At 44.5% G+C, this 18,789-nt stretch overlaps 1 protein-coding gene across 3 annotated transcripts in view; it reads left to right on the top strand.

Moving 5' to 3' along the window:
- The first annotated feature begins 262 nt into the window (after positions 1-262).
- The window catches only part of POPDC2 (popeye domain containing 2), a 21,228-nt gene continuing 2,701 nt past the window's right edge, over positions 263-18,789 (top strand). Inside the window, exons 1-4 of one of the 3 annotated variants that reach the window (XM_049629436.1) lie at positions 263-2,101; positions 6,611-6,719; positions 13,217-13,607; positions 18,638-18,737. In XM_049629436.1, the coding sequence (XP_049485393.1) occupies positions 1,611-2,101; positions 6,611-6,719; positions 13,217-13,607; positions 18,638-18,711 (1,065 nt within the window). In that variant the 5' untranslated portion in view covers positions 263-1,610 and the 3' untranslated portion in view covers positions 18,712-18,737. Of the gene's footprint in view, positions 2,102-6,610; positions 6,720-13,216; positions 13,749-18,637; positions 18,738-18,789 lie in introns of those variants that run through there. The other 2 variants (XM_049629434.1, XM_049629433.1) reach the window with 2 other exon arrangements.

Below are 18,789 nucleotides of genomic sequence, written 5' to 3'. Positions count from 1 at the left end.
CCTCAGCATATTTGACAATTTCTAATTTCTCACTAATTTTGGTTTGGTTATCAGCAGTATAATAAAAGTCCCTGGGGATTGAGCACTCAAGTAGTTTTGGAAAGTTACTGGGTACCACACCCCCCCAAAGTGTCTCAAGGGCAATAGAATGATAATAAATACTAAGTAGCAGCAAGGGAAAAAAATCAAGGAGTCATTTGGAAGCCAGAGGGACATGTCTTAATGTTTGCATACTCCAGATTTATTTTTTGGGGACCCAAAGTAGACCCCAGGTTCATCCAGAAGTTCCTTGGATGTCATCAGACTTCTGGCGGGTGGGGGAGGGTGCATGTGGGATTGGGAGTCATGGATCTAGTCTATTTCTACTTGCTGTGCAAACTGCTTGGCGCACAGCGCTGAGTCTGACTTGGGATCAGATCCTGGCTGGACCACTTACTGCCTATGGGAACTTGTTACTTAGGTGAGCCTCAGTTTTTTTTAGATCTAGAAGGAAGATAATATTTATTTGGAGGGGTTGTATGATGACTAAATAGTATCTATGTAAAGTACCTAATTGAGGTCCAGCACCGGGTAGGCCATTTAATGGGTGGTAGTTATTATAATTTGCAAATAATGGGTAGGGTGATGATCTGAGCACTATAGTACCATTGTATTAACTATGCCTAAATCCAGATATATGCAGGAGAAAGTCAGCTTAGAATTCAAAGAACTGCTTTCCGTAGCCATTTTTGTTTAATGGGTGTCAAATAAATGCCTAGAGATGTTTATAATGTGACTTAATAAAGACTTCTGAGGGGTTTTCCAGTTCTCACTGTTAGGATTTTTTCTTATAATAGTCCCCTACTTTCCTACTTGGCTATGTCCTCCCAGCTCAGGAGAGCCCCTAGCCCTCCCCACCGGAGCTCTGAGCAGTACCCGGCCTGCCTGCCTGCCGGTGCTGTGGTAAATACTCTGCTCACTTTTCCTTTGTTCTCTCCAGCCTGCCTCACTTGCCCAGAGGTCTTGTCCTCTGGGGAGATATGTTAAGTGCTCTGCCAGCCTGCCTGTGTGCCTGGCCTGTTTTTTCTCACTGCCAGTACCTCTTGGATTCCAATTCCAAACATGGTATCCATCTGGGGTCACCCTTTCTTCCGGTGCCAAGAGAGACGCATTCCAAATGGAACACAAGTGTGCCTCCCGTGCTGGGCTCTCCTCATTCTGACTAGGGACAACAGAGAGCAGGATGTGGCCACTTTATCCCTCACCGCTAAAGTTTTCGATCCCATAGTCCTATCTTTACCTCGGGACAATTTAGATTTTTCTGCTAAGAGCCAAATGTGAAGTCTGCTCTAAGAAACCTAGAGCCCAGGTCTTGCCAGAGCTCTGCAAAGAAGGCCAGAACCTTGCTGAAGGAAAACGAGAGGGAAAAAAAGTTTTAAAATTCTCCATGAAGTATACTATGTTCTGCCATTTATTCCCAAGCCTACTGGAAGCATTCCTCTCAGGAAAGGCAGAGTTGGCGGTGAGAAGCCGGACCTGAGAAGACTCTGGGAGGACAGATTAGTTCATTTTTTGAATTCCCTATGTGGGGACAGTCTTCAAGCCCAGCAAGGCTTTGAGACGCCCTGAAGATGAGTGCTAACGGCAGCACAATGCGCCAGCTTCTCTGGCAGGACCCAGTGTGCAGTGGCTGGAAGCAGGATATGGAAGGGGCTGTCTACCACCTGGCCAACTGCTTCTTGCTCCTGGGCTTCATGGGGGGCAGTGGGGTATATGGATGCTTCTACCTCTTTGGCTTCCTGGGCACAGGCTATGTGTGCTGCGTGATGTGGGGCTGGTTTGATGCCTGCGGCCTGGACATCATTCTCTGGAGCTTCCTGCTGGCAACGGCCTGCCTGTTCCAGCTGGCACACCTGGTCTACCGCCTGCGTAAAAACACCCTCCCCGAGGAGTTCGATCTCCTCTACAAGACGCTGTGCCTACCCCTGCAGGTGCCTCTGCAGGTGTACAAGGAGATTGTTCACTGCTGTGAGGAGCAGGTCTTCACTCTGGCCACTGAGCAGACTTACGCTGTGGAGGGTGAGACACCCATCAACCGCTTGTCCCTGCTACTCTCTGGCCGGTAAGCTACTGGGTCGCTACTCAGCATTTCCTCCCTCTGCCCATGCTTCTCATTTCCCAGTGTGTCCCTTTGCATTCTGAGGCCCCTTCCATTGAGGGAAGGATATGGCAAGTCAAACAGACCAAAACAGATGTTTCTAAGCATGGGTTTGGTTCCTCTTTCTTAGCATTTTCCAAGAGGAAACAAGATCATGAGGCATCTTCTTGGTTGGCAGGAAGGACTATGGGTGCGCTTGGTTTTGGGAGGTGTGGGGTGAGTGTTTCTTGAGCCTGGGTCTGAAATGACCACACACACACACACACACACACACACACAGTATACACACACTGGTGGATCATGCTTAAGCTGTCACAACATCTCTATAAACTCTGGAAAATTGAACATTTCAATAAGGTAGATTTATTCCTTTCATATGTATTCAGTATTTCCTAAGTGCTGACTGTATATACAGGGAACAGTGCCTGTTCCTTGCCAAGGGATCAAGGAAACAGCCCCAATTGTGTTGAGGATATTGTATATAGGCTCTGTGGTAAAGCCATTTGGTATACAACCAGATGAGGAGAGGGAATGTTCCTTGTCCACTTTTCCATTCCCATTTGTTCTACTGAGATTCTTTTACAGACCAGTGAAGTTCTATAAATCTAAGGACCACACAGTGAGGGAAGAGTAGTGATGCCCACACATATCTCATTGAGGATTTGGTGGAGATACCTTAGACTCCTTTTAGGAAGGGTGACAGTCAAAAATTAGCAGAAATGATCTTTTTTTTTTTTTAGAGTTTATTTATTTTGAGAGAGAGAGGGAGAGAGCACGTGTGCAAGTGGGTGGGGGAGGGGCAGAGAGAGAGAGAGAGAGGGAGAGAGAAAATTCCAAGCAGGCTCTCTGCTGCCAGTGCAGAACCCAACGTGGGGCTCCATCTCATGAACAGTGAGATCAAGACCCGAGCTGGTACCAAGAGTCAGACAACCAACTGAGTCACCCAAGCGCCCCAGCAAAAATGATCTTAGTCAGGATCAGTGTATGGCCAATTATACCCTGTACATGTGTATTGGCCAATGGCTGATATTTTCAGAAGAAATACCATGGGGCTCTATGCTGTACATTTGGTAGGCATTTGTGGAATCTTTGAAATATTGCCCTAGAGGGACTTACTTGTGGGACTGAGCATCAAACAGTAAACTACTTAACATGGTATATACTTGGACTGCCTCAGTGGAAAGCAAGCAAAGTATTTCAAAAGCTTTGTCCTCAGTTTCCTCCCCTGCTTTTTTGAAACCAGGAGAATGGGGTAGAAAAGATAAAGATAGTAATCTTATCAGAAGGCTTTAATTCCAAGGTGGGGGTGGGGAAGAAACCAGATAAGACTGTCAACCACACAGTGAAAAAGAAAAAAGTTTGAGGATGATAATGATGGTTCCACAACCACTACTGGTAGTGCTAATATGCATTTATCTACTAATGTGTAGAAACAAAAGTGTTATATATACATGTGATTTTTTTTGGACTCAAAGTCTTGGGTTGAATAAGCTATGAGGTTTCGTGGGGAGACATTTCATTTCATTCACGAGTAAAGTGAAGTGTAAGCAAGTGGCATTATTTATAAACAAATACATGTGTAAATACAAATACAATATGACTCTTTGTCCCCTACAGTTCCATGCTTAAAATAAAGACAATTTAGGAAACATTCTCATTCATGATCCAGGATATTATTTGCTCCTCATGGCTCATCTGTTCAAAGGAGGGAATTGAGACAGGTGGGAGAAAGGCCCTCTCCACTAGTATGATGCATGTGTATGGAAGTATAGTAAGATTATTGTATGGTTCAGCTATCTTTTATGTGATGAATTTAATATGAACTTATATAAGACCATTCCCCGTGACAGGGAGAGGGGGACTTGCCCCCTCAGTGTGGCTGTTCCTAGTATACTTAGCATCAAAAATCCAAATCAAAAATTAAACAGTTTTGGAGGCACCTGGCTGGCTCAGATTGTAGAACATGCAACTCTTGATCTTGGGGGTGTGAGCTCGAGCCCCATGTTGGGTGTGGAAACTACTTTAAAAAAAATAGATAAATGAAATATTTTTTTAAAAAAATTAACAATTTTCCCCTTTACTTTTCAAAGTTTGGAGTAAGAGTCTTACTTTAAAAAAATTTTTTTTAGATATTTATTTTTGAGAGAGACAGACAGAGCATGAGCAGGGGATGGGCAGAGAGAGAGAGAGGGAGAGACAGAGAATCCCAAGCAGACTCCAGGCTCTGAGCTGTCAGCACATAGTCCAATGCAGGGCTTGAACCCATGAACCGTGAGATCATGACCTGAACCAAAGTTGGATGTTTAACCAACTGGGCCACCCAGGTGCCCCAAGAGTCTTATTTGTTATCTTTCAATGTCCTCCTGTCTCAAATTTGCTAAATTAGAGCTGGGAGCCAAGGCTTCTAGTCTATGACCAGGTTCCAGTTTTAAAGGAGAATCATTGTACCTTGGGCTGGTTACAGTTAGGTACTGAACACCTTGAAGCTGTGAACAAGAACTCTTTGCCAGGAAGTGGGGGCTTCTTGTACAGACCTCCCCATCTCTCATGCAGACTCTCATCTGGAGCCCTTTGCTGAAACCTCAGATGTCCTCTTTTTTTATTTTAATATTTATAACCAGTCCCTTTTAAGACTCAGAAAAGCCAAGGGAATTCCCCAAAGTTTATCACCCTGTTAAGCTGTGCTTACTGTTGGTGAGTTTCTCTCATACAAAATTCTCTCATATGCACAGTCTCTTGAGTAGGCAACTAAGCTATTCATGTAGGAAGAAAACCTGTTGTCCAGGAGATCAAGGAGGAAGAAGAGGCTTAAATGACAAAGAGCATAATAGACCAATTGAAATGGCTTCAGGGAGCCATGCAGGCTTATTAGATGTCATAGTCTAAATAATGGCACTCCTAGTAGCTGGCTTGAGTGGCCAGAGCCCTTGCCTGAGGAGCTGGTAAGGTCTGGTGTATGCAGCAACAGGCTCATTCTCTCCTGTTGTCTTTCTTCCTGTATTTGAGAAGCTTTTCCTTGAGATGTTGGTCTGCTTTTTATGGTGACACAAGTGAGTTCATCTGTTCAATTGTTCCTTCCTTCTTTTCTTTCTCCCCCATTCCTACCTTCCCTTCTTACTTTTTCCCTTCCAAAATTATTTATGAAGAGTGCTAGAGGCTAAGGATCCAGTGTTAAAATATGAAAAATACTGTTCTTATCTCATGGAGCTATCAAGAAAATCAATAATTAATGTTTGACATAGTGATGAATAACAGACATAATATTTCCAAAGAGAAATGCAAAGTGCACTGAGAGCAGGTACCTGGTGGATCCAACTTTTCAGGGGAGGTCAGATGAAACTTCCTAGAAGAAGAAATGTTTAAGCTGAGATCTACAGAGAAGGTAGGAATTAGGAAGAGATCCAGTTGGAGGGTACAGAATCCATGGAGACCCTGAGGTAGGAAAGCATGGCACTTCATTTTCTCTTGAATCTACTTATTATTCAGGGAAGTTCTGCCTGGCTATCTCTATATATTACCTGGTTTTGTAAGAGCAAATGTGTTTCTTCCATTGGAGACTATAGGCTAACACCACATCCTTGGCTTGGCGTGAGAGCTATATCCCCTCTGTCTTCCATCTTTAGGATGTCAGATAAAAGGCAACAGCTTATTAATTGGTGATGGTCTTTGGTAATCTATATGTAGACATATATATCTAGGCGTTCATTAGGAGCAAGATTTGGAGTGCTAATAATCCCATTTGGCCAGAATTTAATCATATGGCTGTACCTAGCTGCGTGGGAGGTAGGGAAATGCAGTCTAGTTGAGCAGCCACAAGCCCAGCTAAAATTCTAGCATTGTGGGGGAAGGGAAAAAACAGATATTGGAAAACAGACAACACATTGGATCCCCAGTTCTCCATCTATTCCCATCCTGATCTGCTTTTCAACATCCTATTCATTTTTCAAAACTGAGCTCCAATGTCACCTTTTAGAAATCTGCCTCTTGAAGAGAATTAATTTCTCTCTTTCCTCTATTTTCCTGTTCCACAATAACACAGGTTGACCTACAGTCAGTTATTTATGCATCTGTGATTTCCACTAAATTGTGAAATTCTTAAAGGCAAGGATCAGATCATACCCTTCTCTGCATTTCCAGACCTCCAGGAACACAGGAGGTACTCCATGAATATTTATTTAACCAATAAAGCTCCAGGGAAAAAAAAAAATGAAACAGTAGCTCCTTTCCAATGGACAGAATATACCTCAAAGATCTTTTTATCTTCCCCCTTTGTTTAATAGAGACACCTCCTTTCCTGGTATAACTCATGTTAGAGAGAGGTTGAAGCTGAAACTCTGAGTTTTCAGGGGGAAAGAGGAAAAAGCCCATATTGGATTCTCAACATTTTCCATTTTTAAATATGTAATGTAGACTGAAGAAGATTTGGGTAGTCACTTTCCTTTTCCCACATGGTCTCTTCTCTCCCTTTGCCAGGGTTCGTGTGAGCCAGGATGGGCAATTTCTGCACTACATCTTTCCTTACCAGTTCATGGACTCTCCTGAGTGGGAATCACTGCAGCCCTCCGAGGAGGGGGTGTTCCAGGTAATAGGGAGCCTGTGGCAGCACCGTCCCACCCCATCCCACTGTGACCCAGTGATATGTCCCCCTCCATCTTTCCCCGCTTACATCTGTTCTCTGAACCACCGCCAATGTGATGCTAGACGTGGGAGCACTCTCCTTCTGTGGAAAGAGTGCGTGGGCTGCTGGCAGAGGTGGGTGGGGTGGGACAGGGAGGTCCTAACCCCTGATAGGTGGGCCATGTCACTCCTATGCCTAAAACTCAGTGATCACAAAATAAAAACCCACACTCCTTAAGACCTTTTGTGATATCCAGCCACATCTCCAGCCCCTCTCTCCTTCCCACTTTTTGCTCATACTGGTCACACTGAATGACTAGTACTTCCCTAAACACATCCAATTGTTTTGCAACAGCCATGCTTGCCCCCCTCTGTACCTTCTGCCTGAAATGCATTTCCCCCCTCTAAATGAGGCTATGGCATCTTACTTCCTCTGAAGCCTGCCCAGACTGACCTCATCAGCTTCTATCCCAAAGCTTATTGTTCCTGTCTGTGTGCCTTTCTATTCTTTTTACTTCTGCTGACTGGTGCATATATTGCTCCCTGTTCTCATGATCTGGTTTCCTTTCTGTCTTTCCCTTTCCTAACTCTTTGAGTAGAAATCTGGGCTTCCCCTTCTCTCTATTCTCGGGCTCCAAAGGACAGTACCATGAACACAGTAAGTGTTCAAGAAAGCTTTTCTGAACTGGCCTGGCAGTGGGCAGTTGGTGTCTCAGAACTCTGTGAGGCCTCCACAGACATGTTCCAAGGTGGGGGCTGCCAACCCTTCAGACTTTAGTTCCCTTCTTTGCAGCTCTCACTTATTGAATGGCTAGTACATGGGAGGCGCCATATGTTATATTGCCTTATTGATTCTCGCAACAACATTCTGAGTTGGATATTATTATTACCCCACTTAACATGAGGAAATTGAGGTTCCAAAACATCAAGCAATTTGCCCAAAGTCTTCGTCTCAAAAGTGGCAAAGTCAAGTTGCCTGGCTCTACTATTTCTATTCTTTTTTTTTTCTTCACACTTTTATTCCCCCCCAAATCTCAAACTACATGAAAACAACCTCAGGGGTAATTACAGCATAAGCAAACCATGGTTGTATTAGCAGAGCTAGGAGAAGAAAAATGAAGAGGAAATTTGCACCCTTATAAATGCTTCTTTTTTTCTCATTTCACCCATCCCCCCACCCACATCTCCTCTGTAAACCATCAGTTTGTTCTCTATAGTTAAGAGTATGTTTCTTGTTTTCTCTCATGCACTCTCTCTCTTTTCTTGCTTTTGTTTGTTTTGTTTCTTAAATTCAGCATGGGGGCGCCTGGGTGGCTCAGTCGGTTAAGCGCCCGACTTCAGCTCAGGTCACGATCTCATGGTCTGTGAGTTCGAGCCCCGCGTCGGGCTCTGGGCTGATGGCCCAGAGCCTGGAGCCTGCTTCCGGTTCTGTGTCTCCCTCTCTCTCTGCCCCTCCCCCGTTCATGCTCTGTCTCTCTCTGTCTCAAAAATAAATAAACGTTAAAAAAAAAAATTAAATTCAGCATGAATGAAATCCTATGATATTTGTCTTCCTCTGATTGGCTTATTTCTCTTAGCCTAATACCCTCTAGATCCATCCATGTTGTTGCAAACAAGATTTCATTCTTCTTTGTGGCTGAATAATATTCCATTGTACCTATACACCACATCTTCTTTATCCATTCATCTGTCAGTCAATGGACACTTGGGCTGCTTCCATGTCTTGGCTATTGTAAATGATACTGCTATAACATCAGCGTATGTGTATCCCGTTGAATTAGTGTTTTTGTATTCTTTGGGTAAATACCTACTAGTGTGATTACTGGATCTTACGGTAGTTCTATTTTTAACTTTTGGAGGAACCTCCAAACTGTCGTGCTCCACCAGTGCATTGGCTCCACCAGTTTGCATTCCCACCAATAGTGCACGAGGGTGCCTTTTTCTCCACATCCTCACCAACATATGATCATATAGACCTTTTTTAAAAAATTTAATTTAAATCCAAGTTAGTTAACATATAGTGTAATAATGATTTCAGGAGTAGAATTTAGTGATTCATCACATACATCTAACATCCAGTACTCATCCCAACAAGTGCCCTCCTTAATGCCCATCACCCATTTAGCCCATTCTCCCACCCAATATTTCTTTTCTTTTTAAAAATGAGCAGGTCACTAGTACAGTGGAATGAACACACACACACACACACACACACACACACACACACACACCTTTTAAGGACTCCCCTGTCCAAATAGTTTGCTAGTACTGCGTTCCATGTTACTTCTATCACTTCTATTGGGGAGACCCCCAAGCTAGCATTTGAGCTAACTCCAGAATAGATACATGCCAGGCAGTGGCCACTTGAATGGGCCTGCTTCTGCCCCACCCTGACTTCTGACTCTGTGAGGACAGATCCTGAGAGACAGACAATCCCCATCCCACTGCCAGGCCACCAGCCATAGACCTCCACTAATCATGTTCCTCTTCCACCACACACACGCCTACCGTCTCCAACCAGCCCAGCAGTCTCCTGTGAGAACTCCTTTAGGGCCCTAAGAACCGGTCCTGAGCCAGATAGACCAGGCTCTGTTTCTGACATTGACACTGATGAACAGGTGGTGGATAAGCTGGGTGTCCTCCCCTAAGCTATGCTTGAAAGGAGGGGCTGTAACCCCAGATGGCCTCTCAGCCTGGAATGTAGCTACCGTCATATTCCTCCCATTTATATTTTTAGTGTGCACCTCCTCTGGGAGCAATAAGATCCACACGTTTGCTATTGGCTGTGTAAAGTCTCATTTCCTCTTTGTAAATGTCAGGTGTTGTCCTGAGTTATAGTTCATTCTGTCCTTGCCTTCTGCAATTATAGTCTTTGTGGACTAATAGGGCAATCTGTAGTGACTGTCTGAATCATAATTCTCATTGTGTTTACCACAAATGAATCAATGTTCCATCACACCTCTCAGCAATCCAATTAAATAAGAATTTATTGACTGTTTAGCACTGTGATCCTCTCATTCGTCACCAAGGACATAGCATAGGAGGTATCACACAGAAATCATAATTATTTCTCCAATTTACATTGTGTCTTACTAAACCCAAGTCCTCTTTACATATGTTTTTTCATTTGATTCATTTAATCAGCCTCTGAAGTGAGAACTAAAGAAAAAGATTGTTGAAACTTTGTTACAGACATATGCATATGCATGGGGGAACCAGGCAATAAACAAGTTTCCTGAAGACCTCTGAGGAAGGATTTTATACAGGACGTCCGAAAGTCACATTCGGTTGTTTTGCAGCATATAAGATTTGTAGTCTTTACCTGATTCATTCAATCACTTCAGTAATGTATATGGAGCATTAATTGTATACTAGGCACTGTTAAAGGTGTTTGCGATGTATCAGTGAACAACTAAGGAAGTTCCCTGCTTTCATGCCATTTGTACTCTAGTAGGGGAGATAAAAATAAAAAAATAAGCCACAGAGATAATGAGTAACTATGTAAGATGTTAAAAGATAATGAAAAAAATAGTGAAAAAAATAGAGTGGCTTAAGAGAGATACAGATGCAATTTTATGTAGGGTGGTCATAGAACTCTTTGTTGAGGAGGTGACATTTAAACAAAGACCTGAGGGAGGTGACAGTGAGCTCTGGGAAGCTGAGGGCAGAGCAGAGTAGATAGAAGGAAGAGCCAGTGCAAAGGCCCTGTGGTGGGAGGGACTAGCATATTTGAACTACAGAAATGAGGCAGTGGTGGCTGGAACAGAGAGAGGAAGAGGAGAGAATAGTAGGAGAGGATCAAAGAGGGGATAAGGAACCACATCATGTGGGGCCAGAGCATGAATTTTCTAAACAGAGCTAAAAGAATTTCCTAATGCATCGCATGTAGTGTGTGTGTGAGAAGGAGGATCAAGGAAGACTCTAAGGCTTTTGGTCTGAGCAACTAGAAAGATGGAGCTGCTATCAACTGAAATAAGGCAGGCTACAAGTAGAATTGGTTTTGGAGGAAAAGAGGAAGTTCAGTTTTGGATATATTAGATTTGTGTCATCTACGAACATGTAAATGGAGATGCCGCACAGGCAGTTGAATATTTGAGTCTAGAATTAAAGAATGAGGTCTGCGCCTGAGACACAAGTTGGGGAGTTTTGGAACACAGATGATATTCCAAGCCATTCGATTAGATGAGATCACTAAGTGAGCGAGTTTAGACAGAGAAAAGTTTAAGAATGGACCGACTCTGGGATACCCTAGTGTTGAGAAGTTGGAGAGAAAAAGGAAGACTCAAAGGAGCAACGAGGAGGTTGTCCCAGGAGAGCGTGGCACCCTGTGAGCCGAGTAGAGAAAGCTCATTAAAGAGAAGGGACCATCAGCAAGGTTGACCAGGAAAACTGATGTCACACTGCAGCTTAGAGGCCACTGGTGACCTTACCAGGAACAGTGTGTGTGTGGACTGTGAGGGGCAAAACCTTGCTGGTTTCAGACAGAGTGAGAGGAGAGGAGCTGCAGACAGCAAGCACAGACAACCATTTTCCTGGAGTTTTGCTGAGAAGGGGAGTAAACTAATGAGGCCGTAGCTAGCCAAAGAAGAGAGGCTAGGGGGAAGAAAAAGGATTTTATTTGGGTTTGTTTTAAGATGGAAGAAGTAAAATCACATTCATAAGCATGCCCATTGTCTTTGTGTTTGGCATCAAGGACACCATTTATGTCCAGAGTGGCTTTTCTTCACACCTGCTTCAGGGTCAGTACTCTGATTTCCTGTTTGGGAAGTATTGGTAAGTACACCTATAAAGTATGGGCCTTGGCAGATAGTGACGACTCCTTGCTGAACTGCTAGGAATGGGCAGATTGTGAGTACTTCTTTCAGAATTTTTTTCTCATGAGGCACCATGCTTGGAGAGATTAAGGAATTTGTCTGATGTCACACAGCTGGTCAAAGGGTGAAGCTGAACTTGAAGCCACCTCCTGGCCTTGATGAAGCAATTTAGAGGCCTGACTTCAGGGTTGATGACGGCGGGGTGGGGTGGGGAGAAGCAGAGGTGAGGAAATGAGTGAAGAAAGTAGAAGAGGTCTACTGCAGGAGGAAGGAAGAGAGAAGGGTAGTGGGAGCTCTGGTCCACAATGCAGGAATTAAAATGACTATAGAAAAGCTCTAATAAAGGGTGTTTGGAAGTCAACCCTACCTTTAATAAGAAAATCCACATGAAGACTTTAACACAATGCCTGGCTCACAGCCACCTCTAGGTAAATGTTCGCTGCTATCATCATCACCATTATCTCCACTGTCTCCACAATTCTTCAACGTGAGCCCTTCTGTCCGCCTCACTTTTAAAGTATCGTGGCCAATCCAATTATAAAGAATTGTGTGATTCTACACCCTATTCCTTTACTCTCCTACGCACATTTCTAGTTTAACCCCAGTTTTAGCACTTATCATTGTTAAAACAAGGATTTATCAAGCACCTGCTACATGCCAGGCACCTTACCTACCCTGCAGGTGTAATTTAGCTTTGCATTATGGGCCCATAGTAAGTGCTCAGAACTTCCTAGATGGCTAAATAAATGGAGAGTGGGGTGCCCTTTGACTCCGTGCTCTTAAGAGTTCCTCTTCCTCAGGCTGCCTGCGTGGTTCAGTCGGTTAAGTGTCCAACTTCAGCTCAGGTCATGATCTCATGGTTCATGAGTTCGAGACCCATGTCAGGCCCTGGGCTGACAGCTCAGAGCCTGGAGCCTGCTTCGGATTCTGTGCCTCCCTCTCTCTCTGCCCTTCCCCCATTCACAAAAATGAATAAATGTTCTCTGTGTCTCTCAAAAATGAATAAACGTTAAAAAAAAAAGAGTTCCTCTCCTCTGTGCCCTTTTTCTGACTTTAGTCATCAGATCTCTTTGGTTACTTGTCATAGCCATGTCAAGAGCAGGTTCCTGGGCCTGAATTCCAGGCCAATGTTCTCCCACCGATGCAGCTTGGCAGGCCTAATGAGAAGCTCTTCTCTAACTGAAATGTGTTCCAACCTTTCCTGAATCCTTACTGCAATATATTATCCTTCTTTATTCTTAAAACAAACTGTCATCAGCATGCCAGCCTTTTTCAGAGCAATGAGAGGCCCCATCTCTGTCTTGAGATCACAATAGACTCAGAACCTTCCACAGCCATGGGACCACAGAATATGACAGCTGAGGAAACTGGGTGTGGAAACTGAGGTTCCTGGAGGGGAGGGCCCAGTGGGTGAATGGCTGAACCCAGGGCTCCTGACAAGTACACCCCTCCATGTCAATGCACACAAGTAAAAGTCATTCACTGGCCCTCCTCCAGGCAAGGCCATGGTGGGCACGGGATGGTGGGGGGCTCCCACAGTTTCTTCAACAAAAGTGCAGCCTTTTGCCACGTAATTGTATGTTTCTCCGAGCTAAGCATGGACACAGTCTAATTTAAATCTTCACTCTCTTCTCCCGACCCCTTTCAGGTCACTCTGACTGCTGAGACTGCATGTAGCTACATCTCCTGGCCACGGAAAAGTCTCCACCTTCTTTTGTCCAAAGAGCGATACATTTCCCGCCTCTTCTCAGCCCTGCTGGGCTATGACATCTCTGAGAAGCTCTACGCTCTCAACGATAAGCTCTTTGCCAAGTTTGGGCTGCGTTTCGACATCCGTCTCCCCAGCCTGTACCATGTCCTGGGTCCTGCTGCTCCAGATACAGGGCCAGAGTCTGAGAAGGATGATGAGGAAGTCCGTGAGTCAGCCATGCCCACATCTGCCCAGCAAACACCCCCTCGCTCTCCTCTTCCAGCTGCCAGTGGCCCTCCAGCACCTCCCTCCCAGGCCAGGATGTCCAGGCCGGACAGCGGCGTCCTGGGTGAGGACTCTGCCAGTCTGGTGCTGGAGGATTTTGAGGAGGTGTCGGGATCAGAATCGTTCATGGATTATAGGAGTGATGGGGAGTACATGAGGTGAGGGAGAGCTAACACGGGCACAACCACCTGGCTCAGGATCCTGTGTAAGTACTCAGAAGGCAGCTCTTTGCCTTCCCGCCAACAGTTGGCCTTAACTCAGCTTGTAAGGGCAAAAAACCATTTCACGGAGCCTGTCCTCTCACAGGACTCCCAGAAAGTGGCATTAACCCAGCGTTGCAGTAGCAACTCACTCCAGGTGCATGCAAGGCGTCGGGGGATTTTCTTTGAACTCATTTTTTATTAAGGGTGATTGCGTCTTAGAAAGTGGGCTGCTTGACATTTTGAGCAAGCAAACAATTGCTAAATTGTTTGCAAGTTTGTGTGAATAGTTTTTTTTTTTTTTTAACGTTTATTTATTTTTGAGACAGAGAGAGACAGAGCATGAACAGGGGAGGGTCAGAGAGAGGGAGACACAGAATCTGAAACAGGCTCCAGGCTCTGAGCTGTCAGCACAGAGCCCGACGCGGGGCTCGAACTCACGGACCGTGAGATCATGACCTGAGCCAAAGTCGGACGCTCAACCGACCAAGCCACCCAGGCGCCCCTATGGCATGCATTTTAAAGGGGAAAAAACGCTAATTCCTATCGGTTCTTATTCCTATCGGTTTTTCCTAGCATAGAGGCAGCTCTGGAAAGCAGTCGCTATTTAGCTTGGATTGGGCAGCTATGTCTGTTAAAAGCACATATTTCAAAGAGGCTTGTGATATACGCTGATGACCCTGGGAGGAAAGCATCCCACCTTGCTGTTCTCTTGCCCGGTGGAGAGTGCGTTGCTTGTTCGGGCAGAGGACTGGGTGCTGCCCTGTTACTATGATCCTATGGGTGTAACAGCAGCCTGGCTTTCCCCACAAACCACACCTGGGTGAGGTGGCTGGGCACAAATCTGGGAGGACCTAACAGTAAGGGCAGGATTTCCCTCACACCGCAGGAGAATGGACAAGAAAGGCTGCACTGAGTAGTTCCGGGAAATCGCTTGCGTATTCCCCCTTGTTGCTCTCACAGTGCTGTGACATTTTCCTCTGGGACTCCACCCAGCAGTGGTGGAGGCCTGGATTCTCCTAAGGAAAATCCCACGGTTCCCAGTTGGTAAAGCATTTCCAAGTGTGTGTGACGCAGGTGCCCGAGGGACCCACCATCCTTTGGGAAGCACTGACAAATTTTTCAAGGACCTAGCTCAGTGAGGAAGGTTTCCAGGGTACACATGGTGAATGAGTGAATGTTTATATATTTTATAACACAAGTTATGTAAATGATGAAAGAGGTAGGAGAGGCAAATGATAAGAGGTTAGAGTGTTGGTGTTAGAGATAGGGAATGTATCATCTCCTGTAGTACCAGTGTCCCTAGAACCATAGTTGGGCTGATTCTGGAGAATTCCATGGATCTATCCAGGACCCAAGATTACTTGTTGACTTCCTCCATTTACAGTGACCACTCTCATCACCCCTTTCCCATTGTGCTGATACTCACCTTCCTGCTTGTCCACCCCCATCCATGCATATGGGTTATGTCCCGTGGATCCCTCTCTTTGTCCAGCATGCCCACCCACCTGTACACACTCCTAACTCATAGCAGCTCTCGGTGTTCTCGTTTTCTTCCCGGTTTTCTCCTTTTTTGTAGTTCTATTTGCTCTTCTTTCTTCCCTCTTTCTGACTTCTGTTCAGTCCTTGGTTCCCTTCAGTTTGCTGCTCATAAGAAGAAAAAACAGGCCTTCTCTTCTTAGTTAATTTCTTCTCTCCTTTACATTTCCCCCATTTAATTGTTGATATATTTCTCCTCTATTACCTTCTTTTCCTTTCTTTCCCACTTCCCTGTCTTGCTCTATCTATTCTTCTTCTTAACCTGCCCTGCACCCCCATCTTGGTCTTTAATCCATACTCTTCCAAGATCAGTACCTCTCCCTCTGCCTGTAGATAAAACCATTCAGGTGAAGGGATGAAAATTCCCAGCTTTAGGTAGCTACACACTTCATGCATGAGTTTTCCCAGACATTAGGAGGCAACGTGATAAACGAGGGATAGCCAGAACTGGGAGCCTGAAGTGTCCTGGCTTCTACGTCTGGGTCTGCTACGTTTCGCAAACCACACAACCTCACCAAGCCTCACTTTCTTCATTTGAGTGTGTTGGATAAGATGGACCCCAAAGGCCTTCTTGGGTTTATGTTAAGAAGGCAAAGGATGAGTTGTTCAGAAGCAAAAAAGAGAAACAGTCAGCAGTGTAATGGACACAAGCCCCAGGACATCACAGTGTCTTTCAGCATATTTCACTACACTTACTCTTATGACTTGGGACTGTCCTCCTCCTTGCTGAATGGTGGGTTCTGCTTGATTCGAAGTCCCGCCACGAGGCGCTTGGGTGGCTCAGTCAGTTAAACGTCCAACTTCAGCTCAGGTCATGATTTCACGGTTCATGAGTTTGAGCCCCGTGTTGGGCTCTGTGCTGACAGCTCAGATCCTGGAGCCTGCTTCGGATTCTGTGTTTCCCCCTCTCTCTGCCCCTCCCCTACTTTTGCTCTGTCTGTCTCTCTCAAAAATAAATAAACATTAAGAAAATTTTTTAAAAAGCCACCCCACAATTCTGTACCTGTGAAGACTCTATCACCTACTATGTGATGATAGTGCAGATGTTCTGTGTGAAAGGTCACCACTCAATCTCGAAGCTCCTCTGCCCTTGAGACTATCATATGAAATAGCCTTTTCAAATCATCCTTTGGGAAGCAGCCTTTTCAGAACCTCAAGATGAGAAAGCTGCTATTACAACTCCCTTTCTAAAGTATTAGTATTGGCAATATAAAGAGAGCACATTTTTCAGTGTTTCTTTGTTCAAGTAATAGAAAGGAAAAAACGTATTATTTACTTCCAAACCACAGAGTTTTCAGAACAACTTGAAAACCTGATCAAATTGTATAAATTTCAGATGGCTTTCAGTTCAGTCTGTGATAATGGGATAATTTAAACCGGAGATCCTTCTCTGGAATTGTGTTTCGGGGGCTTGGTTTGACTTATTGTTATCAAATCCCTTCTAGGGTTATTACTTAAAACAATAGTCCCTTGTGATAGGTAGCAATTTACTATTGCTTCCTTTATAATGAGGGGAACAACTCACCATCTATTCCCCGGCTCTTCAGTTACCAGAATTGTAAGCTCAGTGCTGTTCATCCTGGCACAGCACTTACATAAGAAGCATGAAGCTGGCTGAGTTCTACATCATTGAGAAAGACACAGCTTCATCACACTGACACCAGTGCTTGTCCTTCCCACCATGACCAGCTAAGAATAGCCAGCGCTTCCACTAGAGGTCTTTTTGAAAAACAGTACATCTTTTAGTCTGGGGTTGCCCGGAATTGAATGCTACTTCTTTGAATGGGCAAAACAGCCCTGCTGCATAATGCATTCATGGGGCGTCTTAGAGTCAGACCTTGTATTAACCCAGCCTTCACTAGGAGTTTAAATTCTGTGGAGGACACTCTCTACAATGTCCCATTTGGTGTCTTACTTATAGGAGCTGCTCCATGAATGCAACTCTGGAGTGAGCAGTTAAGTCAGAGAGCAAGTCTATTAGCACAAATTAATCACTAACTGAAAGCTGTTTGAAATGTGACCAATTTTGATTATGTTTGCAAGTTATTCTGCAATCCTGTGGTTTGAAAGTAGAAACCATATGTTGTTGTCTTTCTCCCTATTATGTATTTATTTATAAATGTTTATTTATAAATGTTTATAAATGTTTATTTATTTTCAGAGAGAGGGAGAGCAGGGGAGGAGCAGAGAGAGAGAGGGAAAGAGAGAATCCCAAGCAGGCTCTGCACTGTCAGTGCAGAGCCCCATACAGGATTCTATCTCATGAACCGTGAGATCATGGCTAAGCTGAAATCAAGAGTCAGAGGCTTAACCGACTGAGCCACCCTGGCTCTCCTCCCTTTTGTTTAAATAAACAAGCAAATGAGAAACAGATGACAACATGGAGACTAACTGTGGTCGGGGAAGGAGCACAGGACCAGGATAATAGTACCCAGGGCCAGAGAGCCAATTCAACAACTATTTGAGTATCTACTGTATATTTTAGGCACTGTGCCAGATAACTACGTCATGGATCATCATGAGTAACAGTTGAAAGAATTGAAGGTGTTTAATCTGGAGAGATGAGCAAGAGTGCTATCCTCAGATTTTGAAAAGAAGGGGAATTAGAATTTGCCTTAATCTGGGGGGGCGCCTTGGTGGCTCAGTCAGTTAAGCATCTGATTTTTGGTTTTGGCTCAGGTCATGATCTCACGGTTAATGATTTCAAGTCCCGCATCAGGCTCCATGCTGACAGTGTGGAGCTTGCTCGGGATTCTCTCTCTCCCTCTCTCTCTTTGCCCTTCCCCCACTCATGTTCTTTGTCTCTCAGAATAAATAAATAAGCTTAAAAAAAGAATTTGCCTTAATTTGGTGTTCTTGAGGACAGAAATGAGTTAAGGACTGAATATGATAAGAAGGAAGGGTTTTACTCAGTATTAATAATGGGTTGCCTCATAGAGTTAGTGAGTTACTCATCATTGGAAGAGTTCAGGTAGGAACCAGAAGAAATCTCAGAGATTTTATAAGGTGATGCAGGCTCTGAGAGAAGGATGCCTTAGGCTATTGCTATTAAGGTGTCTTCTAACTCTGATACTATGATTCTGTGATTCTAAGATCTGACTCTGGTCCTGTCACTTAACAACCATAAAGAGTGGTTTCTCATCTCCAGAACAGGACTAATAGTCTAATGGATAATAAATACGTACTAATAGGTAGATAGGTAGCCTGTCTACCTCACCAGGTTGATGTGAGGAGTAACTGAGATAATGTATAGAAAGGTAGTTTGTCATTTGTAAAGCCCTAGTTAAATGTGTAAAGTATTTCAGTATCCCATTGTATACAGAATTGTTTAGCAATCCCCCTCCCTCTCTGTCAGAGGTACATGATTTCACCTCTTATTTCCCCCAGTCTGGCTTTCCAGGGAAGGTGGCAACTGGCAGAGGCCCCTGAGGACAAAGGCCCAGCAAAAAGGTGGAGACTCACACGATGGGCTCCTCAGCCCCTGACTCACCAATCACTTGCCAGACC

This window comes from Panthera uncia, chromosome C2 (assembly GCF_023721935.1).
Source record: "Panthera uncia isolate 11264 chromosome C2, Puncia_PCG_1.0, whole genome shotgun sequence".
NCBI classification, from domain to species: Eukaryota; Metazoa; Chordata; class Mammalia; order Carnivora; family Felidae; genus Panthera; species Panthera uncia.
Note: the sequence above shows the minus strand (reverse complement) of the source record. Positions and strands in the feature narration are given on the sequence as shown.